Source organism: Amphiura filiformis, chromosome 19, assembly GCF_039555335.1.
Source record: "Amphiura filiformis chromosome 19, Afil_fr2py, whole genome shotgun sequence".
Lineage (NCBI taxonomy): Eukaryota > Metazoa > Echinodermata > Ophiuroidea > Amphilepidida > Amphiuridae > Amphiura > Amphiura filiformis.
Window position 1 is genome coordinate 19,207,743 of NC_092646.1, and position 18,844 is coordinate 19,226,586.

General features: G+C 34.6%; 1 protein-coding gene and 1 non-coding gene across 3 annotated transcripts in view; both read right to left on the reverse strand.

Moving 5' to 3' along the window:
• Positions 1–2,633: 2,633 nt before the first annotated feature.
• LOC140141017 (uncharacterized) overlaps positions 2,634–18,844 on the reverse strand; it is an 83,083-nt gene continuing 66,872 nt past the window's right edge. Inside the window, exons 35-43 of one of the 2 annotated variants that reach the window (XM_072162794.1) lie at positions 10,416–10,524; positions 9,342–9,495; positions 7,401–7,467; positions 6,579–6,645; positions 5,826–5,911; positions 4,182–4,302; positions 3,657–3,698; positions 3,283–3,363; positions 2,634–2,976 (exon numbers count right to left, since the gene is read on the reverse strand). In XM_072162794.1, the coding sequence (XP_072018895.1) occupies positions 2,869–2,976; positions 3,283–3,363; positions 3,657–3,698; positions 4,182–4,302; positions 5,826–5,911; positions 6,579–6,645; positions 7,401–7,467; positions 9,342–9,495; positions 10,416–10,524 (835 nt within the window). In that variant the 3' untranslated portion in view covers positions 2,634–2,868. The remainder of the gene's footprint in view (positions 2,977–3,282; positions 3,364–3,656; positions 3,699–4,181; positions 4,303–5,825; positions 5,912–6,578; positions 6,646–7,400; positions 7,468–9,341; positions 9,496–10,415; positions 10,525–18,844) is intronic. The other variant, XM_072162792.1, reaches the window with a different exon arrangement.
• Positions 10,886–10,958, reverse strand: Trnat-cgu (transfer RNA threonine (anticodon CGU)). Its single transcript has one exon. It is a non-coding gene; the product is annotated as a tRNA-Thr (tRNA).

An 18,844-nucleotide genomic window follows, 5' to 3' on the forward strand; every position in this document is an offset into this window, starting at 1 on the left:
CAACTACAAAGGCCCACTTCTTTTGTATAGAGTTTGTGCGTGAAATTATTGATTGGCTCAAAACAAAAGACTTGAACCGGTGTCCTTCATGGCGCAGTGCATTCCATTTAGTCAAATGATGTCATCAACCTATTGATTATAGTGCATTCGTTATATTGCAATCATGCTTTTGCTGAAATGCATTTGAGTAGTCCGCCATATTTACGGTGTGATTTACGTCATATGCACAACCTTTATTCACCAAAGTAGTGATGTTACACTAACAGGATTAAAAGAGCATTTCGTGATCCACAGCCTCATCCCCCCACTTTTCTCAAAAAAAGTTGAGATTTTTATATCACTGGAATGCTCTGGCTACATAATGTTTATGTACAAAATATTTCTTGCAGATTAATTCGTTTAGCAAATATATCGCGAAATTTGAATTTCGTTCTGGTGCACCAGAACGAAATTACAACGTATTGTCTATGGAGCAGTGTAATACACATAATCATGCATAACTCGCAAACGCAAAATCGGAATCAACTGAAATTTTGGGAATATGCTTTTTCGTGGATATGTACTGAAAAATGTCATAAAAAGAGGATGCTAGGATCACGAAATACTCCTTTAATTACCATAACAATAACTTGAACTCATACTCCTATGCACAGTTTATCCCTTACATAACCTATGTCTTGAATACGCTGGCGAAGTTATGCAATAATCGGATTTACTACCATAGCAAATTGAAAACAATATACCGCGCTGCACTGGTACATTCAAGCGGTACCTCTGCATTGAACCATATCATGCTGATATTGACGAAGTCGAAGCCCCATTCAAATACATGTAGCTAATTTTAACTGTCAGTAAAGATATTGTGCACATGACGTATCATACAGTGAATATTACGGACTACTCAAATGCATTCAACAAAAGCATGATTGCAATATACCGCGACAGTTCTTCTCACAAACATAACAAATGCACTACGATCAAATAGGTTGATGACAACAATTGATTGAATGGACTGCACTGCGACTGCACTACGGTGAAGGACACCGGTTCAAATTCTTTGTTTGGAGTCAATCGATAAAAGAATTCAGGGCCTCTATATAAATTACAGATTCACGTGAATGCATTATATGCGGTTTTCGGCTGAACCACTAGCAGGCTATGTTAGCACATCTATGACAATGACAAAAGTACAAAATCTGAATTTTGATGATTTTTACGATCGTCCGGATGAGCAAATCACTGAATGGGCCTTTAGTTCACTCCTCTCCCTGGCAATATGAATCAAATAAAAATTTAAAAAAAGAAGAAAAAAAAAAGACAAAGAAAACAAAGAAAAGAAACAATAGAAGAAAAACAATTATAGAAAAAATTAAACAAAAAATATGAAAAGAGAGAACACGAAAAGAGTCTTAATAGAAGAATGTAAGAAAATATAAATACAACACCAAAATATAAATGAAAAGTTCAAAAAATATTTGGTTTATAAAATTCATGTGACCGTGATGAGGCTCGAACTCACCATCTTTCGATCTATAGTCTAAAGCGATCGTGTACCAAAGTCCTATGCCTTACCAAGTGAGCTATGCTCGTGAGATGCGAAATAAAGATAACAAATAATACATTTGTATACCTGCTTGTGTCGGTAATTGATTTGCTCAAATTCCATAATGATATGTTATTGTGGAGGGCGCTAGCGTGAATTTTGCTATCATCACAGTTGCTACTATATGCTTGTAGACGGGTTTGTACGGTATTGTACAATTGCATGTCTTAATATTATCGACAGTTTATAAAACTTTACCTCTTGTAAATGTGCAAACAAAATGGCACCCTCAATGTCCTTATTATACAACATTTTCTACACAGACAAAACAGCGGGATGAAAAAGTTTTATTTCCTTGCCCATTCATACACTGCACTGAATAACGGCTACCATTTATGATCATTAAACATATCCATTTTTTAATAATTTTCTAAAATCTATTTACACAGAGAGCATTATATACTAGGTACTAGGGTACGAATATCTACATAAATTATGACTCACATGCCTAAGAATATTATATCACTCATACATAATTCTAGACAGTTCATTGGTTTATTGCCATTGATCATTTTTACCATCAGCCTCTCCGTGTGATAGTTTTGACCAATATAGTGCTGCGCCGAAATGCGCCTGCGTCAGGCCGTGCGCTGACTCTTAGACTCGTCGATTTAGTTATGGGATGGACACCAAAATGTTAAGTATGTCACGGCAAAACATGGTGTTATTTCGATGAAAAAATGTATTCCCTATCTTAAATAGTATTTCTGAGCAACATAATTTATGTATGTGTGATATAAAACAAATATTAACTGTCTTAAATTCGTGTAATGGTCGAAATATAATCACTCGGTGAAAGATGTATTTCATCACCTCGTGATTATATTTCAACCATCACACTCATAGACAGTTAATATTTGTATACTTTTAAATGGTCACGTTTACTTTATCACGATTACTTTATACAAAATTTACATTGCATGGTATCGTCCAGTGTGTGTTTCAGTGAGTCGAGGTCGATACCCAGAATTTAACCATCGTAGATTCACGCATGGACGCATAAATTAGACATGTAACATCAGTCGTTTTCTTCAATGATTCTGGTCGACTTATTTCGATACTAGGGTTCGACAATCTCCTCATATTCCGACATTGTCCATGTATAAACCAGCATCCCCGGTTTATTATTAAAACTCTGAGTTTACTGTAATTAGAGCATTTGTGCAAAAAGTCTAAATTCGAGAAAAAATGAGAGCACATTACTACCTTAAATGTGCGTTTTTGCAAAGTGGGTAGATAGCCAATATGCAAGTCCTTTGCTTTTGTTATTCAACAGAAGTTTGCTTTGAGATAGAATAATCGTTAGATTTGTGATCAATGGGAGTCTGTCCACGCGACAATGATTCTTTGTCCTCGCTGTGGTCTTGCGATGGCTGTGGAATTTCAAATAGAATTGAAAACATAAGTTAGGTTGTTTGGTTCAATAGGTTCGATGTCATACTTCAAAGAATAAATAAATGAAAATACAATAAAAACGATATGTGTGGCGTAATTTCTGGGTTTCAGTGTTAAAACAATTTCACCAGTATGACAAAACAATCGGTAATGTTATGACAAAAACAAAAGAAAAATTATCTTCCTCTGCCAGCACGGTTGCTATCACATCAAGATAATAAATCTGATATAGGCATTGTTTTAAGTATCGTCACTGAAGCTATAGGTAAAAGGACGACACTTACTGTAATGCTGTTGAATTTGGTTGTCGTTGAATGTACTTTAGCTGTCATTCTTAACCACTCGGCAGCCATTGATTTCCTCACCTGAAAAATAAAGTTAAAAAACCAACGGCAGAATGTACATTCTGAGAACAAATGCTTTAACAGGTTCTGAAGTGTCCAAGGAGAGCCCTTAAGAAAAGTAAGAATTATTATTCAAAGAGTGAAGATCACTTTATTGGTTCATTTTAGGTCAAACCCTGAAAGGACAAATAAAAAAACCCTTTAAACCTTAGTTTTTTTTGGATACAGTTGTTCTGACAAGCAATTCTAACATTCAAGAATTGTGCAAAAATCTAACACGTTTAAGAACATAAAAAAGACACATACAACATTACCTCCGAGTTAATCAAAACGCAAACACAAGCCAACCACACACCCTGCAAAAGAGCAATCGTTTTCAATAATAAGGCATCAAATAAATTAACATTGTTGGTGACACTTAAACTTAATGTTAAAACTTGGTGTAAACATAATCACCTTTTTCTGAATTTCAAAACAATAAGTTTATTCGTGAAGTCATTTTCATTTTTTGAGCCTTTCAAACATAATGTTTAATGCTTAATGGATATAAGATCCTGTACATGTCTGTGCAAACGCATACAACTAGACAACTTGCTTGTTGTCATATAAAAAAGGTTCGAAAACCACGAAACCTATCGCACCATTGACCTTATCAACTGAGCTAACTTGACTGCTATAACCATTTACATATGAAGACCATTTATAGGCGAAATATTTTATTTTGTTTGGGTGTGTGTGTGTGTAATTTAGCACTTAAGATTGTAGTTTCTATTGACTTTTATGTTTTGTAGAGGTTATTTTTCCTATTTTTGTTTAAATAGAGCAATGCAAATCATTACCTGCAGACTGTTCATAATGGTAAACAGGTAGCTGAAAGCGATATGAAAGCTAGAGAACAATCCGAAGATCCACGTGCTTCCCAACATTGGAAAAAGCATAAAGGCACTGTTTACGCCAACCCTGCAAAAAAAGGCAAATGGAAGAAATAGTGCCCAAAGGCCCAAAGAACAACTTAGAATAGAATGACTAGTCGCTTCCTCAAAAGAAAAAACGCTACATCTTCAAAGGAACATATAAAATAAACTGAGCTCAAAAAAGAAACTTATAATTTTTCACAAGGTCATATCTTGAAATCCTGTCCATCAAATTGAACCAAAATTACACACAGGTTTGCTTTAATACTCTACTCTTGATACATGTCAGTAACCAAGCAGTTATCCAACTGACACAACAGCAAAATGCACTGACATGGAACAGCTTCCTGGACCACATTCACAGCCCAGCCCTGTTTCATGAAAAAAGTGTATGAAAAGCAGAAAGCAGCACCGTTTTATCATCTGTGCAAGGATCTTGTGCGTATTCTCACAGATTGTTTGTGCTGGGTGCCAAATGTTGGGCTGTGAAAGTGGAGGAAGTCCAGGAAGCTGTTCCATGTCAGTGCATTTTGCTGTTGTGTCAGTTGGACAACTGCTTGGTTACTGACATGTGTTTTGAGTAGAGTATTAAGGTAATCCTGTGTGTGGTTTTGGTTCATTTTGATTGACAGTATTTTAAGATATGACCTTGTGATTCACAAGTTGTAAAAAATTATAAGTTTCTTTTTGAGCTCAGTGTATATAGATATATGAAGACCTGAGCGCCAGAAGACTGTAAGTCCACTTTTTACGAAATTGAGTTACTGTTTTGAAGTTATTGGATGAAGACAAAATGTTGACAATTTGTTTTTGACATTTGGTCCCCTCCCCATAGGGGGTCACGTGAGGGGTCAAGAGGGGTCAAAAATGAAAAAAATATCCAATGTCATCAAGAGACATGTCAAATTACTCGTCTCATCACAACGATTACGGAAATATATAATTTATCATACATTTTGAGCTCTGTTAATGAGTTAGAGGGTCACATCGGTTAAAGGTCAACTGAGGTCAAATTTTAAAACAACCTTCAAATTCAACAAACAATGTGTCAAATTGCTCGTCTTTGCACATAGATTACCAATATGGTTACATATTTCCAACATCTGCATTCAGTTTTGAGTTGTAAGCTTTTGTTTCAATCCGAGCGCAAGAAGACCGTAAGTCCAAAATGATAAATCGATCAATATCGATCAATATTACAGATATTTACTTGGTTGATATACACATTTTCTTATTTTAAAAAGTTTAAACGATCATATCTCAAAATGCCAAATATGGACTTCCGGTCTTCGTGCGTTCAGGTCTTCATATGTTTTTACTACATAAGGGCATGGTAGAGACTAATATTTGTTGAAATAGGCTCATCATGTCAAGTTCATTTTTGGTTTAATTGCGGATGTTCGGTTGGGACTATGAAACATTTTTGCATAAAATATATTTAAATATTTAAATATTATAATGACTTATTTAAACAATTTCGTATTATAAAGCTAGTAAACCTAATGGATGAAATTCCCTCGTGTTGTTATAAAACAATGAAAATGAGCAATAGACATTAATAAAACTTACTTAACATTTTCAAGTTGACTGCCTTCCATTATGCTCGATGCTCTCATAGCCGTCTTGACAACAATTAGCAACACAACAGTATTCACCTGAATATAACAAAAAGTAATAACATGAATAGAATCATCAGTGTAAAAATATCTTGATTCTGAAGAAAGAACTACATAATTAGTGACCCGCCTTACAACCTCATCTCTCTTTACTCCATTAATATAAAACTGATTTTGGTAGCATAATTTTCTGAAAACTCCCTTGTCATCTGTTACTCTGTTTACTGCTGTTCTAATACATTTTTACAAGTGACTACCCCTTGTAAAGAGGCAAACAAGATTCTAGACAAATAGCGCCATCATTGTTCAAACTTTTCTTTAAAATGACTCAGTTTTACATGCCATCAAACAACCGTGAGCAGCAGATAAATGAGTCGCATTATTGCATGGCCTAGTGAATGTTTACTCAAATTTGCTATCCATGGCTTCAAGTTGAAAGCAACCTACTCATATATTATTGTCTGGCATTATCAGGTCTGCTAATACTGTGATTTGAGCATAATGATTATTATATTAAGCAAGAATTCCGTTTTTCAGAGTGTAGATTTTATTTCCTTCTGTGTTTGTATAAGACATCTTTACTTAGCGGAAGCAAATTGATTATATTTGTGCAATCAATTCTAATAGGTCTCTATAACCCCTAAAAATCACTAATAGAAGGTCAGGGTACATTTTACCTTTATTAATTTACGTTATACATACTCACAAAAATAATTCCCAAAGCAGGTCCGACAAAAGCCCATATGAAGCCATTTTTGACCGACAACCAACATCTTATTGTATGTAAAAATAAATTAATGTAAATAAATAAATAAATAAATAAATAAATAAATAAATAAATAAATAAATAAATAAATAAATAAATAAATAAATAAATAAACGAACGAACGAACGAACGAACGAACGAACGAACGAACGAACAAACAAACAAACAAACAAACAAACAAACAAACAAACAAACAAACAAACAAACAAACAAACAAACAAACAAACAAACAAACAAATAAATAAATAAATAAATAAATAAATAAATAAATATTTTATTACCCATATAGTAGAGTTTGTTTCATTATTTTTATCAATATTGAAACTTGCTTAGATTACTCAGATAAGGTGTTTTGCTTGATATCAACATACCAGAATTTCTGACCCGCTGAGATGGTCACGTGATATACTTATTATGCAGTGGCGTCCGTAGATTTACAAAAGGGTATTCCTCAACTGTTTATAAATGTTCGGCTTGTTTCGCACTCCGTAATAGGTAAATCCTGATTTTTCACCTGACTGTAGGGGTGAGGGAGGGGTTGGGTCCGCACGCCATTCGTATTATGGATTAAGCTATGTCAGTTGAAATCCATACGCCCGCTTTGAAGGACTTGACCCTAATCTCCCACACAAGGAGTGTAGATTTCAAAGAGAGTTACCCATTACGTGTAACCCCATTAGAAATTCACTCACCCTATATTGAAGATTAAGTCCATGTCTGATTCTATTCAAATATAAAGTGTATGAAATACATCGTACTCACATGTTATCAAGGCCATAATATCTGTTTCCAATTCCAACTGATATGGCGACAATGACTATTGGTAGACCTATCGTAACCAAAACAAGTAACAGATACATTTAATCAGTGTTTAAATTGTTTGTGATTCGTCTGTTTGTTGTCTGTTACTTGTTCTATTCACTTCAACAGATTTTTGTGTAAGTGGTGATGACAAAGACGACACTCCCAGATCGGGTTTACTGAGGTATAATAGAGAGATTGCGGAGAGGCGTTCACTGCAAACGCCATACGGGTTACGGATTTCTGCATTTTGCGGTAGAACGTCATAGTCCCGTTCACATCCAAACTAGCCTCCTACACAGCCAGTTTGTGTCGGTCCTAACGCTCGTCGTTCCTAGTATGTTCGTGATAGCCGCATAGAGTCTGAACCAAGACTACGTGTAAACGCAATTGCAATCATGATGGCGCTATGCTGAGACAAATAATCTCAAGGTAATAGGAAGCACCCACTGATTCACCTTGGGTGCATCGAACCAGAGAAGATTATCTTCTTTCATCGAACTACTTTCCTTGGTATTGATATGCAAATACGACTGGCTGTATCTATAATGTTCTAAGCATTCAGTCCAGATTAGCGATATTTGAGTTTTGCGGGCTATTGGAAAATGAGTATAGGCCTATGTTCACACGTGTATGCTATTTGTCTAAATAATCTAAACAGAGTTTGGTGTTGGATGCCTAGGAAGTCTTGGTGTATATTATTCGAATAACAAGATTCGAATAACAAGAAACAAACTCCATTATCATATAAATAATACCATGTTTACTTTCTAAAGCAAAATGAAAATAGATAATCTAATATGCCTAGTTCGATTACTACCCAGCAAACACAAATATATTAAAGAAAACGTTAAATGTCGGGTTAAAGGTTATGTGAGGGTCAAGGGCATTAAAAGTTTTAATAACATTCAAAAAACCCTTTGTTCTAAACTTGCTTATAAACGTTCTAACACAATAGACACTTAAATATGTTTGCCAAATGATATTTTACTATAGCATTTCGAATTTTGGCTTAAAATGTTGATGAATTATTTTTTCAGCATAACACGAGTTTTCATGATTTTTATATAAACATACATCGATATGTTATCAAAACGTTTTAACTTAAACCAAAATCACATGCATTATCATGTTTTAAAAACATTTTGGAGTTTGCTGAATAGTATCCATAAGCAAAACACTTTGACAGCTGTTTAATGCACAACGAAAACGCAAGGCGAAAAATAGCGTTGCACGAACTTCTGTTCCCCGTCCCAAACAGACAATTATACCGCATTTATGCCGTAACACGACACAATCTTGCCTAAAACGCCTCTTCGCAAGCTGATTTTTGGACGGCATTTTCCACACACAAATGAATAGGCAATCTGCCCGTTCGAATTCGCGTCGAAAAAAATCGAAATGTGTTCACTTCTTCTTGTCTATACGAGATCAAATTTTAACCCCCAAAATGGATTTTATTACATGTCGAACTCTACTTGTTCTATTAGGATACTTTGATTCGTTTCATAACATGATAAACATAAAATTTTTCTGCATTTTATAATGCGTTTTTTTGTCATTTTGGAACGTCAATTTTTGCTACCAACCGCAACGTAATCGCCTTACGGTAATTCCACGATTGACCAATTCACAATAGATTTCACCCTCTAGAGGGCATAATAACCGATTTTCGACTAAGGTAGCTTGCCGTTCGCGTTCCCGTGTCACGTTTCACGTAAATTTCGCAATCTCTCTAATACTGGATATATGCGTGGGGTGTTTGTAATATTTGCATACAGTAGATGTTATGGGATAAGTAGGATATTTAAGTTAAAAGTTCTCAATCTCTATTATTCTTTATTCACTATCACCTAAGGATTAGAAAATATAACGGTTATCAATTTTTCCTGTAATATTTACCATATCCAACACCATAATAGAATTTTGTCATATCTCTTTCACTACCATAAACAACAACAAGCAGACGATATAGATGTATGGCTTCAACGAACATCCAAGAAAACACCGATGTGTAGGCCAGATGAAGAGCTATAGCAAAGGCCTTACATGCTACCTAATAAAAATGATAACAACAACAATAGTAATAATAATAATAATAATAATAATAATAATAATAATAATAATAATAATAATAATAATAATAATAATAATGATAATAATAATAATAATAATAATAATAATAATAATAATAATAATAATAATAATAATGATGATAATAATAATTGAACAAAAACACTGTCATGTAAAGGCAGAATTTATGAATATTTGCCTAAAAATAGGCTTTTTATGCTGCTATTTTTCTTTCTTGATTGGTGTCTTAAACAATGAGGTTTCCGGCTTTGAAAACAAATACATGGACCGATGAGCCATGTTTAGGTGTATACTTTTTAACTATCATATGTTAGAGGTGTTAATAGTTTCAAATTTAGTAAATGTGTACGTATATTATGCTTATCAACATGTACGTACTTGCGCTTTTAGGTAATATTTTATGTACTTATAGACGAATCCAACGAGCCAAGTCATGGTCAGGATTTGGTCGGCCATTACTGGGTCCCCGCAGCACCAAACTGGTGCAGAACTTGGTCAGTTCCTTCGGATCTCGATGTGCTAACAGTTGAGGCGCGTAGCGCCGAGGCAGAACTTGGATTGCTTGTGGTATGGTAGTAGTCAGACCTCATATAAATTACTTGTGCTATTGGGCAATGGCAGAGAGGCTCTGTACTAGAGCTAAACTGGTGCTGTGACTGCCAAATTGGGTGGATTAAAGCCGCTTAAAAATCGATGTTAGATTCTTTTGTGATGTAAACTGTCGTCGTTCTTTTGTCTACGTGTAACAGTTTAAATTCCCCTCCAAGGCCGCATCATTTCACATTTTAGGTGAAATGGAGTCGACGGGGACCCAGCTATGCCTGCCATTGAGATGTAGGAATGCGTGAAATTGGATTCGTCTATAGAACTTTTCATACTTACAAACATATATTCAAAGTGACTACTTAGCATGAACAAGCACATTGCCACTAACAGGCATCCCATAAGATGCCGATGTATCAGAACTCTCTCTGCACTCAAAGAGGCGTGTCTGCAGTAAATAATAATAATAATAACAACAACAACAACAACAACAACAACAACAACAACAACAACAACAACAACAACAACAACAACAACAACAACAACAACAACAACAACAATAATAATAATAATAATAATAATAATAATAATAATAATAATAATAATGATAATGATAATGATAATGATAATAATAATAAAAATCATTTTGATCGACAATTGCGTCCTGTTTCTTTCTTTACTTCCATCAAAGAAATTAAAGGAGTGTGTCGGTTAACACAAACAAAATAATAATGGTTCAAAATTGCAATGCTTCTTCATTTTCCCAAAACGGGATAGCATGTTCAAAAACAAAAGCAAAGAAAAAAAGAAGGCACCGCCCGGAGTCGAACCGGGGATCTTCTGTTTACGAGACAGACGCTTTAACCACTAAGCCACGACGCCTCTGTTATATCCGAATTGCAAAAATAACCATTATGTGCATCGTTTTTGACAATTGTTTAATTGTGTTAAACAACAATGCGGATTCCAATACACATATGGCATAGTTCAGCATGCATGACTAATCTATTTCAGATCTGGCTGTACCAGCTGACGAATCTATTACAAATAATGGGTTTGCTAGAAATCTAATTAATCAATACTAAATAACAATGACTGTGTTAATAACGGTATATCAATTCTAAAATGCATAACCATCAGTTTTTTATATTTGTTAATTGAAAATATTTCCGAAATGCAGCATTGACTGCTGCATGTCGTTTTAAGACATCAATAAGGAATTTGTCTGTTTGCAGTGGTTTGCAAAGAGTACTTGATAGCCAAAATACAATACAGCTCTTTCAGTTTAAGGGGGGGGGGATCACTAAGTTACACTCTTGAGGCACCCTGTTTAACGCTTATCTTTCATTTGGGTATAGCAGTATTGACATACTTAAAGTAATCTTGTAAGAAAAGTTGCATTGAATGATTGAATAATATTGTTAATGTGCTTTATAACAACCAGCATACAAACGAGCTAATAAATTCACATTCCTTTGATAAAGTTATACAATAATTCAAATTTGAGCTTCAGATATTATTTTGCATATTGAACTATGCAGATATTTAAATACGTACTGCAACAGACATGACAACAATAGTCCGACGGAAAGAAACAGGATAGACGCTGTACATCCGAAAAATGTTATGCCGGATAATATCTCTTCATGATTCTTGGCAGCCTGCAAAATAATATATAAATTTGACAAATATTCAAAGAATGGAAAGAGAACAGATTGAACTATTGAATTGAATATGTACTCCAGAATATAATCAAGGAAGATTATTTTGCAGAAGACGCCACCTAACTAACATGATAGTTATTAAAATATTATGATAAAAATCTGCAGTGATCTTGTTGGGGCGCTTTTATTTTATTTCTATACGCGATGTAGTATATGTACAAACAGGGCCGTTCCGACTATTAGGCCAGGTAAGGCGGTCTCCTAGGGCGGCAAACGCAGAGGGGCGCAAAAAATGGGCGAAAAGGGAAATAACGGGAATGGAGAAAGAAATAAGAAGAAAATGAGGGCGGATAAAGAATGAAAACGGTCGTGGGCAGTATACAAATAGTCAAAACTGATAAGTTTTCAAGGGGGTAACCTCCCCCCTTAACACTTTTTTGGTATGCTTTGGTGGGGCGGCAGGGAGAGGCTTTGCCTAGGGCGGCAAAATCCCTAGAAAACGGCCCTGTGTACAATTCAAATTGGAATGCGAGTAATGATTGTTTACATGTGTTTAAAAACAGACAGGTTTGGTTGGTCATGAACTACGTGTACGTCCGGATTTATTAACTTTAGATTTATTAGAGGTGTAGACTACCCTGTAGTCCACTTGCCCATTGTGCATACTCTGGATATTGCATTAAGCTTAAAACTCTGATTTAATTAATGTGTGCACAATTGATAGATTTTCACATCTGATCTTTTCAGTCACCCTACTCCCTCTGTTTGTTAGCTGATTTTTTATAAAGTTAGTGCCCCCTAACTGATAGTTACTAAACTTACGGGCGGTGGTTTGATTTGCATCAGAACAGCGTAGTTAGTCGTGTGATTACAGAAGCATGTTATTGCGTGATCGCCATCAGTTGAATTTATTTCACACCCATAATCGGACCATGATCCACCGCTGGAAAACAGACAGGTAAAATGGTCCAATTGTTCAATATTATCTTACATAGCTCCAGGTAATGTCTAGGTTTTATCATTTTGTGATGACAAAACTAATACTTCAGCAAGCAATTTATTCTCCTTTAGGCCTATATACAAAAGATGTGATCATTGGCTACAAAGGATAATGAGGCACAAAGTTATGTTTTTTCTCTTCGCCAGATTTGGTCCAGAACATTCAACATCTTGCCTGATGCTTGTCTCATGTAGAAATGAAAGAAAAATAATATAATAAAAACTAAATATACTTACTCTTCCGTTTCATTCCAGAAAACACAACGCGGTTCTAAACGTTCATCTTTTTCAAATTCAATAGTAGGCTGGAATGAAGTAATAAAGTAAAACATTTGTATAATTTTTACAACTAAGACAGACGTAGACCGATAGCAATCTGAGTCTACGGAGCAGAGTCTCACATTTGTCAAACATCAAGGCCGTTCATGTATTTTGTTATGTATTGAATTTCGGAAGAACAGCTACTTCGCTTGCTCCTTATATCCTATTGTAATTTTGGGCAAAGTTTTATACATCTGTTTAATTCACCCATTTTAATGTTATTGAGAGACTTTGACAGAAGCATTTTACGTCTATGTGATATTGCGATGTCACAGCGACAATTTACCAACAACAGCAACATATATCTATAGCAGGAACGTACAATAAAATCTTTCTAATCAAGAAATGTCCACATCTGTACATTTAGTCTTTCTAGCCGGCCTCGGCCTTACCTTAATCAGTAATCGTTTATAATATGAAGGTACATTTTGTTTCTGGTTGTTACAAATAACTGACGTCGTTACTACGTCCGCTGCAACGTAGCTTGGATGTCCAGAGAAATTAGTAGTTACATTTGACATGGATTCTGCTATACCCTTGTATGATATCCCGAGAAGTGAACAGGATGTATTAGTGTCACCTGTAAAAATCAGTATTGAGTTATTATTATGACGATGTCTTTTTATGTATAAATGATATATCAATTAATATACTTTATTTACATTAGTAAAGCTACAGGTCCGTGTAAGCTTTCATCACATCTTCTTGATAATTTAAATGAGAATGAGAATGGGTTGCATCATCATCATCATCATAGTTATCATCGTCGTAATCTTCATCATCAACAACATAAGCACCATAATCACCATCATCATCATCATCATCATCATCATCATCACCACCAACAACATCATCATCATTACCCCCACCACCATCGCCGTCATCATCATCATTACAATCATAACAGTCATTATGAATTCATATCAAGATACTTATCATCATCATCATCATCATTGTCGTCGTCGTCATCATCATCTTCATTATATAAAAAAAACTAAACAACAATCATTCCACAGCTGCGATGATTGGTGTGATTAAATCATAAAGCATTTGCAAACCAAAATCAACTGTGTCTAAGAATAAAATGTGGACCATGTTGAAAAAAAACCCACATTGTTGTATGTGTTTTACATCATAATACATGTAATATTACTAATGAGAAAATGAAGCTCACATTAATTTCAGTGTCAAACAACCATTTGTGACAGGTTGTTGACCCGTTAATTAGTATTTCTCATGCATTTGGATCAGAAAGTTGAATAGAAATGAGAAAAAATTTCAATTATCATAGTTTTGTCCATTTTCATTACTTTGAAAGAATTTATATTTTAAATATTCACTAGTGGTGCACTTATTGGCTGCTACATGTGTGTCTTTATTTATAATAGCTAGGAATCAATACTAGACTCATCTCAAATCATTCCCAAGTTAAGTGGTTTAGGAATATTCTCAATATGCTCATTTAGTTATGTTACGGATTCCAAACATGCAATATTTTTGTATACAAAAATATGAAAATTCAAGTATAAAAAAGGGTTAGGCGAAAAGGGCAATATACAGCTTTTATTCTTTTACGCCTTATGTAACTCATTAACTCCTCTGGTCATGAATGGCCTCTAGCTACATGTATTTGTGTTATTAGCTAATGTTTTATGTACGGTAAAAATGAAACTTTCGTGATTTTAGAATAATATTTCCAAAATTTCAGGAAAGGATCGATCTTTGAATTTGCGAGCTACCATAGGGGGAGGGGCATGTTTTGAAGAGGATTTCCCCCTAACATTCCTAATAGAAGATGAAATAAAATCATAATTGCCCATGTGTCTACCTTTTATCACGAAAAATATCGTATTTTTGGGCCAAAATAGGGTAAAATTGCATAATGTTGACCTATAAAATAGCAAAATTCGCCTCCAATACTCAATTCAAACAAATATTTACGTTCGTTTCGCGTGCAAAGTTTCTTGTAAAATCGGGTAAAATCGTTACACTCCTAAATTATAATGTTTCCATCGGCACTGCGAGCTACACACAATTACAACTGCAGCACCACACAGGACAATGTGTTGTAAAATACCAATTGGATCATGATATAAATATCAAATTACCGAATATGCAGAACGATTATACACACAAACATTATAGTACTACTAGGTTTCGTATGGTCAACTTTGTTGGGGGACAAGGATGTGGCTCATGTAGGAATAGGTTTTTAACGGAAATTTGTATGTTTTAAAAACCTAGTATTTAATAATAAAAATTGAACAAGGCAAGACTATTTTAAATACACTTACCAGATGTAATAAGTTGAAAAGCCTCTGGCGTTATACCAATGTAATTTGTTTCATTGCTGGTGACATTGGTGGTATAAATCCATCCTCTCCTTTTCAAGTCTTTTGCTGTTTTGCGCTCCACCTTTGCATCTTTAATAAAAATGAAGATAATACCCGTCGTAAATAATTTTCGACTTTTTGAAAAAGAAGAAGAAGAAGAAGGAGGAGGAGGATGCGAAGAAGAAGAAGAAGAAGAGGAAGAAGAAGAAGAAGAAGAAGAAGAAGAAGAAGAAGAAGAAGAAGAAGAAGAAGAAGAAGAAGAAGAAGAAGAAGAAGAAGAAGAAGAAGAAGAAGAAGAAGAAGAAGAAGAAGAAGAAGAAGAAGAAGAAGAAGAAGAAGAAGAAGAAGAAGAAGAAGAAGAAGAAGAAGAAATTTAAGCAATAAAGTCTTCTTCTTCTTTTTCAACAAAGGGTTTAGAATTCAAGAAGATATTACTAAATGCATATTTCTCACCCATCGCTGGAGTACTTATTTCAAGTGGTTCTTTCAGAGGCAAATCTGTTGCTATAGATTCCAATGTATTGGCAGCCTTTTGTAATAGATGTTCCACTGGTATCTCATCAGCAGTACTCCCCATATCAACAGATTCCTTTATAAAAAATATTAATCATTTGATACATTCCATTACTCGATACTTATACATATCAAATATCAATAATTTTCACTTTGTAAATTACATATACGTCGTACAAATATTTGCCGTGAACACCAGTTCAGACCAGGTAAACCAATTTTGGCAGCACTTTGTACAGAATGTAGCGATTTGTTTAATAGATAACCTACCTTAGATGGCTGCGTAAATGTCAGATTAAGCGCAGCAGTAATAGCCGTTGTAACTTTCTTGACCACCACCTACATTATTGAGAGAAAAGTGGAAGACGGAAAGGTACTTATCATTTGTTTTCGTATACGACAACAAAACCATTATGCATAATCCAGCTTAATTTCTGCTAATGGACAGAGTTATCAAATGGCCAGTGTAGTTAATTTTGGAACCAAACAAGGTGGAATTAAATTGCAATGTAATATGTTGTACATAGGGTTATTTTACATTTAACATGTCGTTTTATTTCCCTTACATGGTTCCCAGTGAGGGATCCGCTCATGCATGATTGAATGAATGAATATTTTTGTCAATTGTCCTCAATAATCCATGTAAAAATCTCCATAACCATGGAAGCGAGAAAAGTGCAACATTTGTGTAAGAAAGAAAAAAAGTTCCATATACCAACTTCTTCCGAGCTACGGTTGTTATACAAGTGATGCGTTAACATACGGTGATATAGCGTTACAGAAAACTTAGATTATGCTTCATTTCAAAAATATACCTCAACAACCTTCTCTGCAGCATCACCCTCCCCAGCAAGGTCCGGTCTGCATTCTAAAATGCGTAGATACTCTTCAAGAGAGTCGCTCTCTGGGCTGTCGATGTTATCATATTGTTGACAATCAATCGATAATTCTAAAACAAAATGTCAGGTGCCTTTGTTCATTTTGTTGTTATGTTTTAATGTGAAATAAGTTTAACATGCTATGCTACCAACACGCGGTAAGTCATTTAAATAAATCGAACTGTGTTTCGTGAACGATCCGATTAAAGCTTTATTTTGAATGTTGAATCGTTCATGCTTGAATTTTAAATACGTAATATTTAAACTGGTATTCCTTTTGTGAATTATTTTATATACCCAAGAGAAAAAATAAATGTTATACCCATCCCAAATCTCCATAGAGATTCATAAAATATGAATGAATGACAAATATGAATGAATAGATACAAATGAAAATTTTACCTTCGCATTGAAATCCGTCCCCTCCGAAACCAGAATTACAGTCACAATCGTACAAACCAAACGTATTGCTACATGTTGCGTTGAAGTGACACTGATGAATTCTCTGGACACATTCATCAATATCTGGAAAGGTTTAAATTTTAGTAGTATTTACAAACTTAGGTAAAGTTACGAAGGAGTGTTACAACCGTGGTTGGTTTTCATTGATTGCGAAAATTCACCCTAACACAATAATGTTGCAGAGTAAAATAGTATTGGCAGTTGAAAATGTAAATAAAAAATTCGTCTTAGACCTTCCACACTGATTTAACAATACATCAAACACATATAAACATGGTGGACGTAAGCGATTGCACCTGTAAGTAATCTATCAAACCTGAGCAGATATTTTGGCCATCTCCTTCAAATCCCGATTTGCATACGCAGTAGTAACTACCGTCTGTATTATAACACGTAGCGTTAGAATGGCAATCATCTGTCTCCACTACACATTCGTTTATATCTATTAGCGTCATAAAAAACAAGACAATCAGAGTGTTTTTTTATTTCTATACGCTGGTAAAGTGACGTAATAAATAGAAATAACTACCACAGCAATAGTTGAAAACATTTTTTCATGATAAAAACGACAGTAGCTTGTGATTTTTAAATTTTGTTCTTAGACATTATTTTGTTAAGATTGCGTTTAAGAATTTCGAATATAATAGCTAAAATGTAATATCAGAAAATGTAGCCAGGTGCAAACCGATTCTGTTCATGTTAAGTACAAATTTATTGCGTTAAGATTCAGCAAAAATACTGCAACTATACAGCGACCTATAACGTTATGACAAATATTGCTGCTATGAGAACTTGGATACATTTATAGGCCCGCAGTGATCTCAAAACAAACCCATAACGGATCATAGCATGCAGGGGTAAAATTACAAAGTTGGTCAAATCTTGTTATCAACCATACCAATGTATTGCTCTCATAAGGATTCAGAAAAAGTATAGTTTGAATATCTTCTCTGTTTGACTAGTCTCCGACATATAGCTCTTGAGTTATAGGCAAAAAGGTCAAAGGTCAAATTTTGGGGCCCACTGGCGTTTAAAGTTAAAATATGCTGTAATTTTGTTCCAACTGGTTTTAAATTGGCCAAAAATGACAAATGTTGCATTGTTTTTGCTGTTTTGTTACATAGGAAATCACAAAGTAGGTCTAGGTCAACAAAGCTCAATGGAATTTGATCTTTTTTGTCATGTTACCATGGTAAAAAAGCACCTAAGATATAGCAAAATATTCTTTTTCTCAAATGCTTTTGCAAACGGCACAATATGAGATCATTTTTATCAAAATAAGATAATTTTTGGCCTGTTCCTAATGACCTAATGGTTGTTTTACTGTGATTGACGTATTACAATACACGTATGATTACTGCTAAGATACTCTTACGTCACTATCAGGAAGTCTCATTTATCTCTAGTACCTTACCTGCACACTCTTGCCCGTCTCCTAAGTAGCCAACTTTGCACGTACATTCAAAGCTTGCAACGGTATTACTACATGTGGCGTTGTAATGGCAAGAATCTTCACCTGTTATACACTCATCAACATCTAAACAGATTGACATAAAATTGAAAAACAAATATTCAAAAAACAAACTATTCTATTCGAA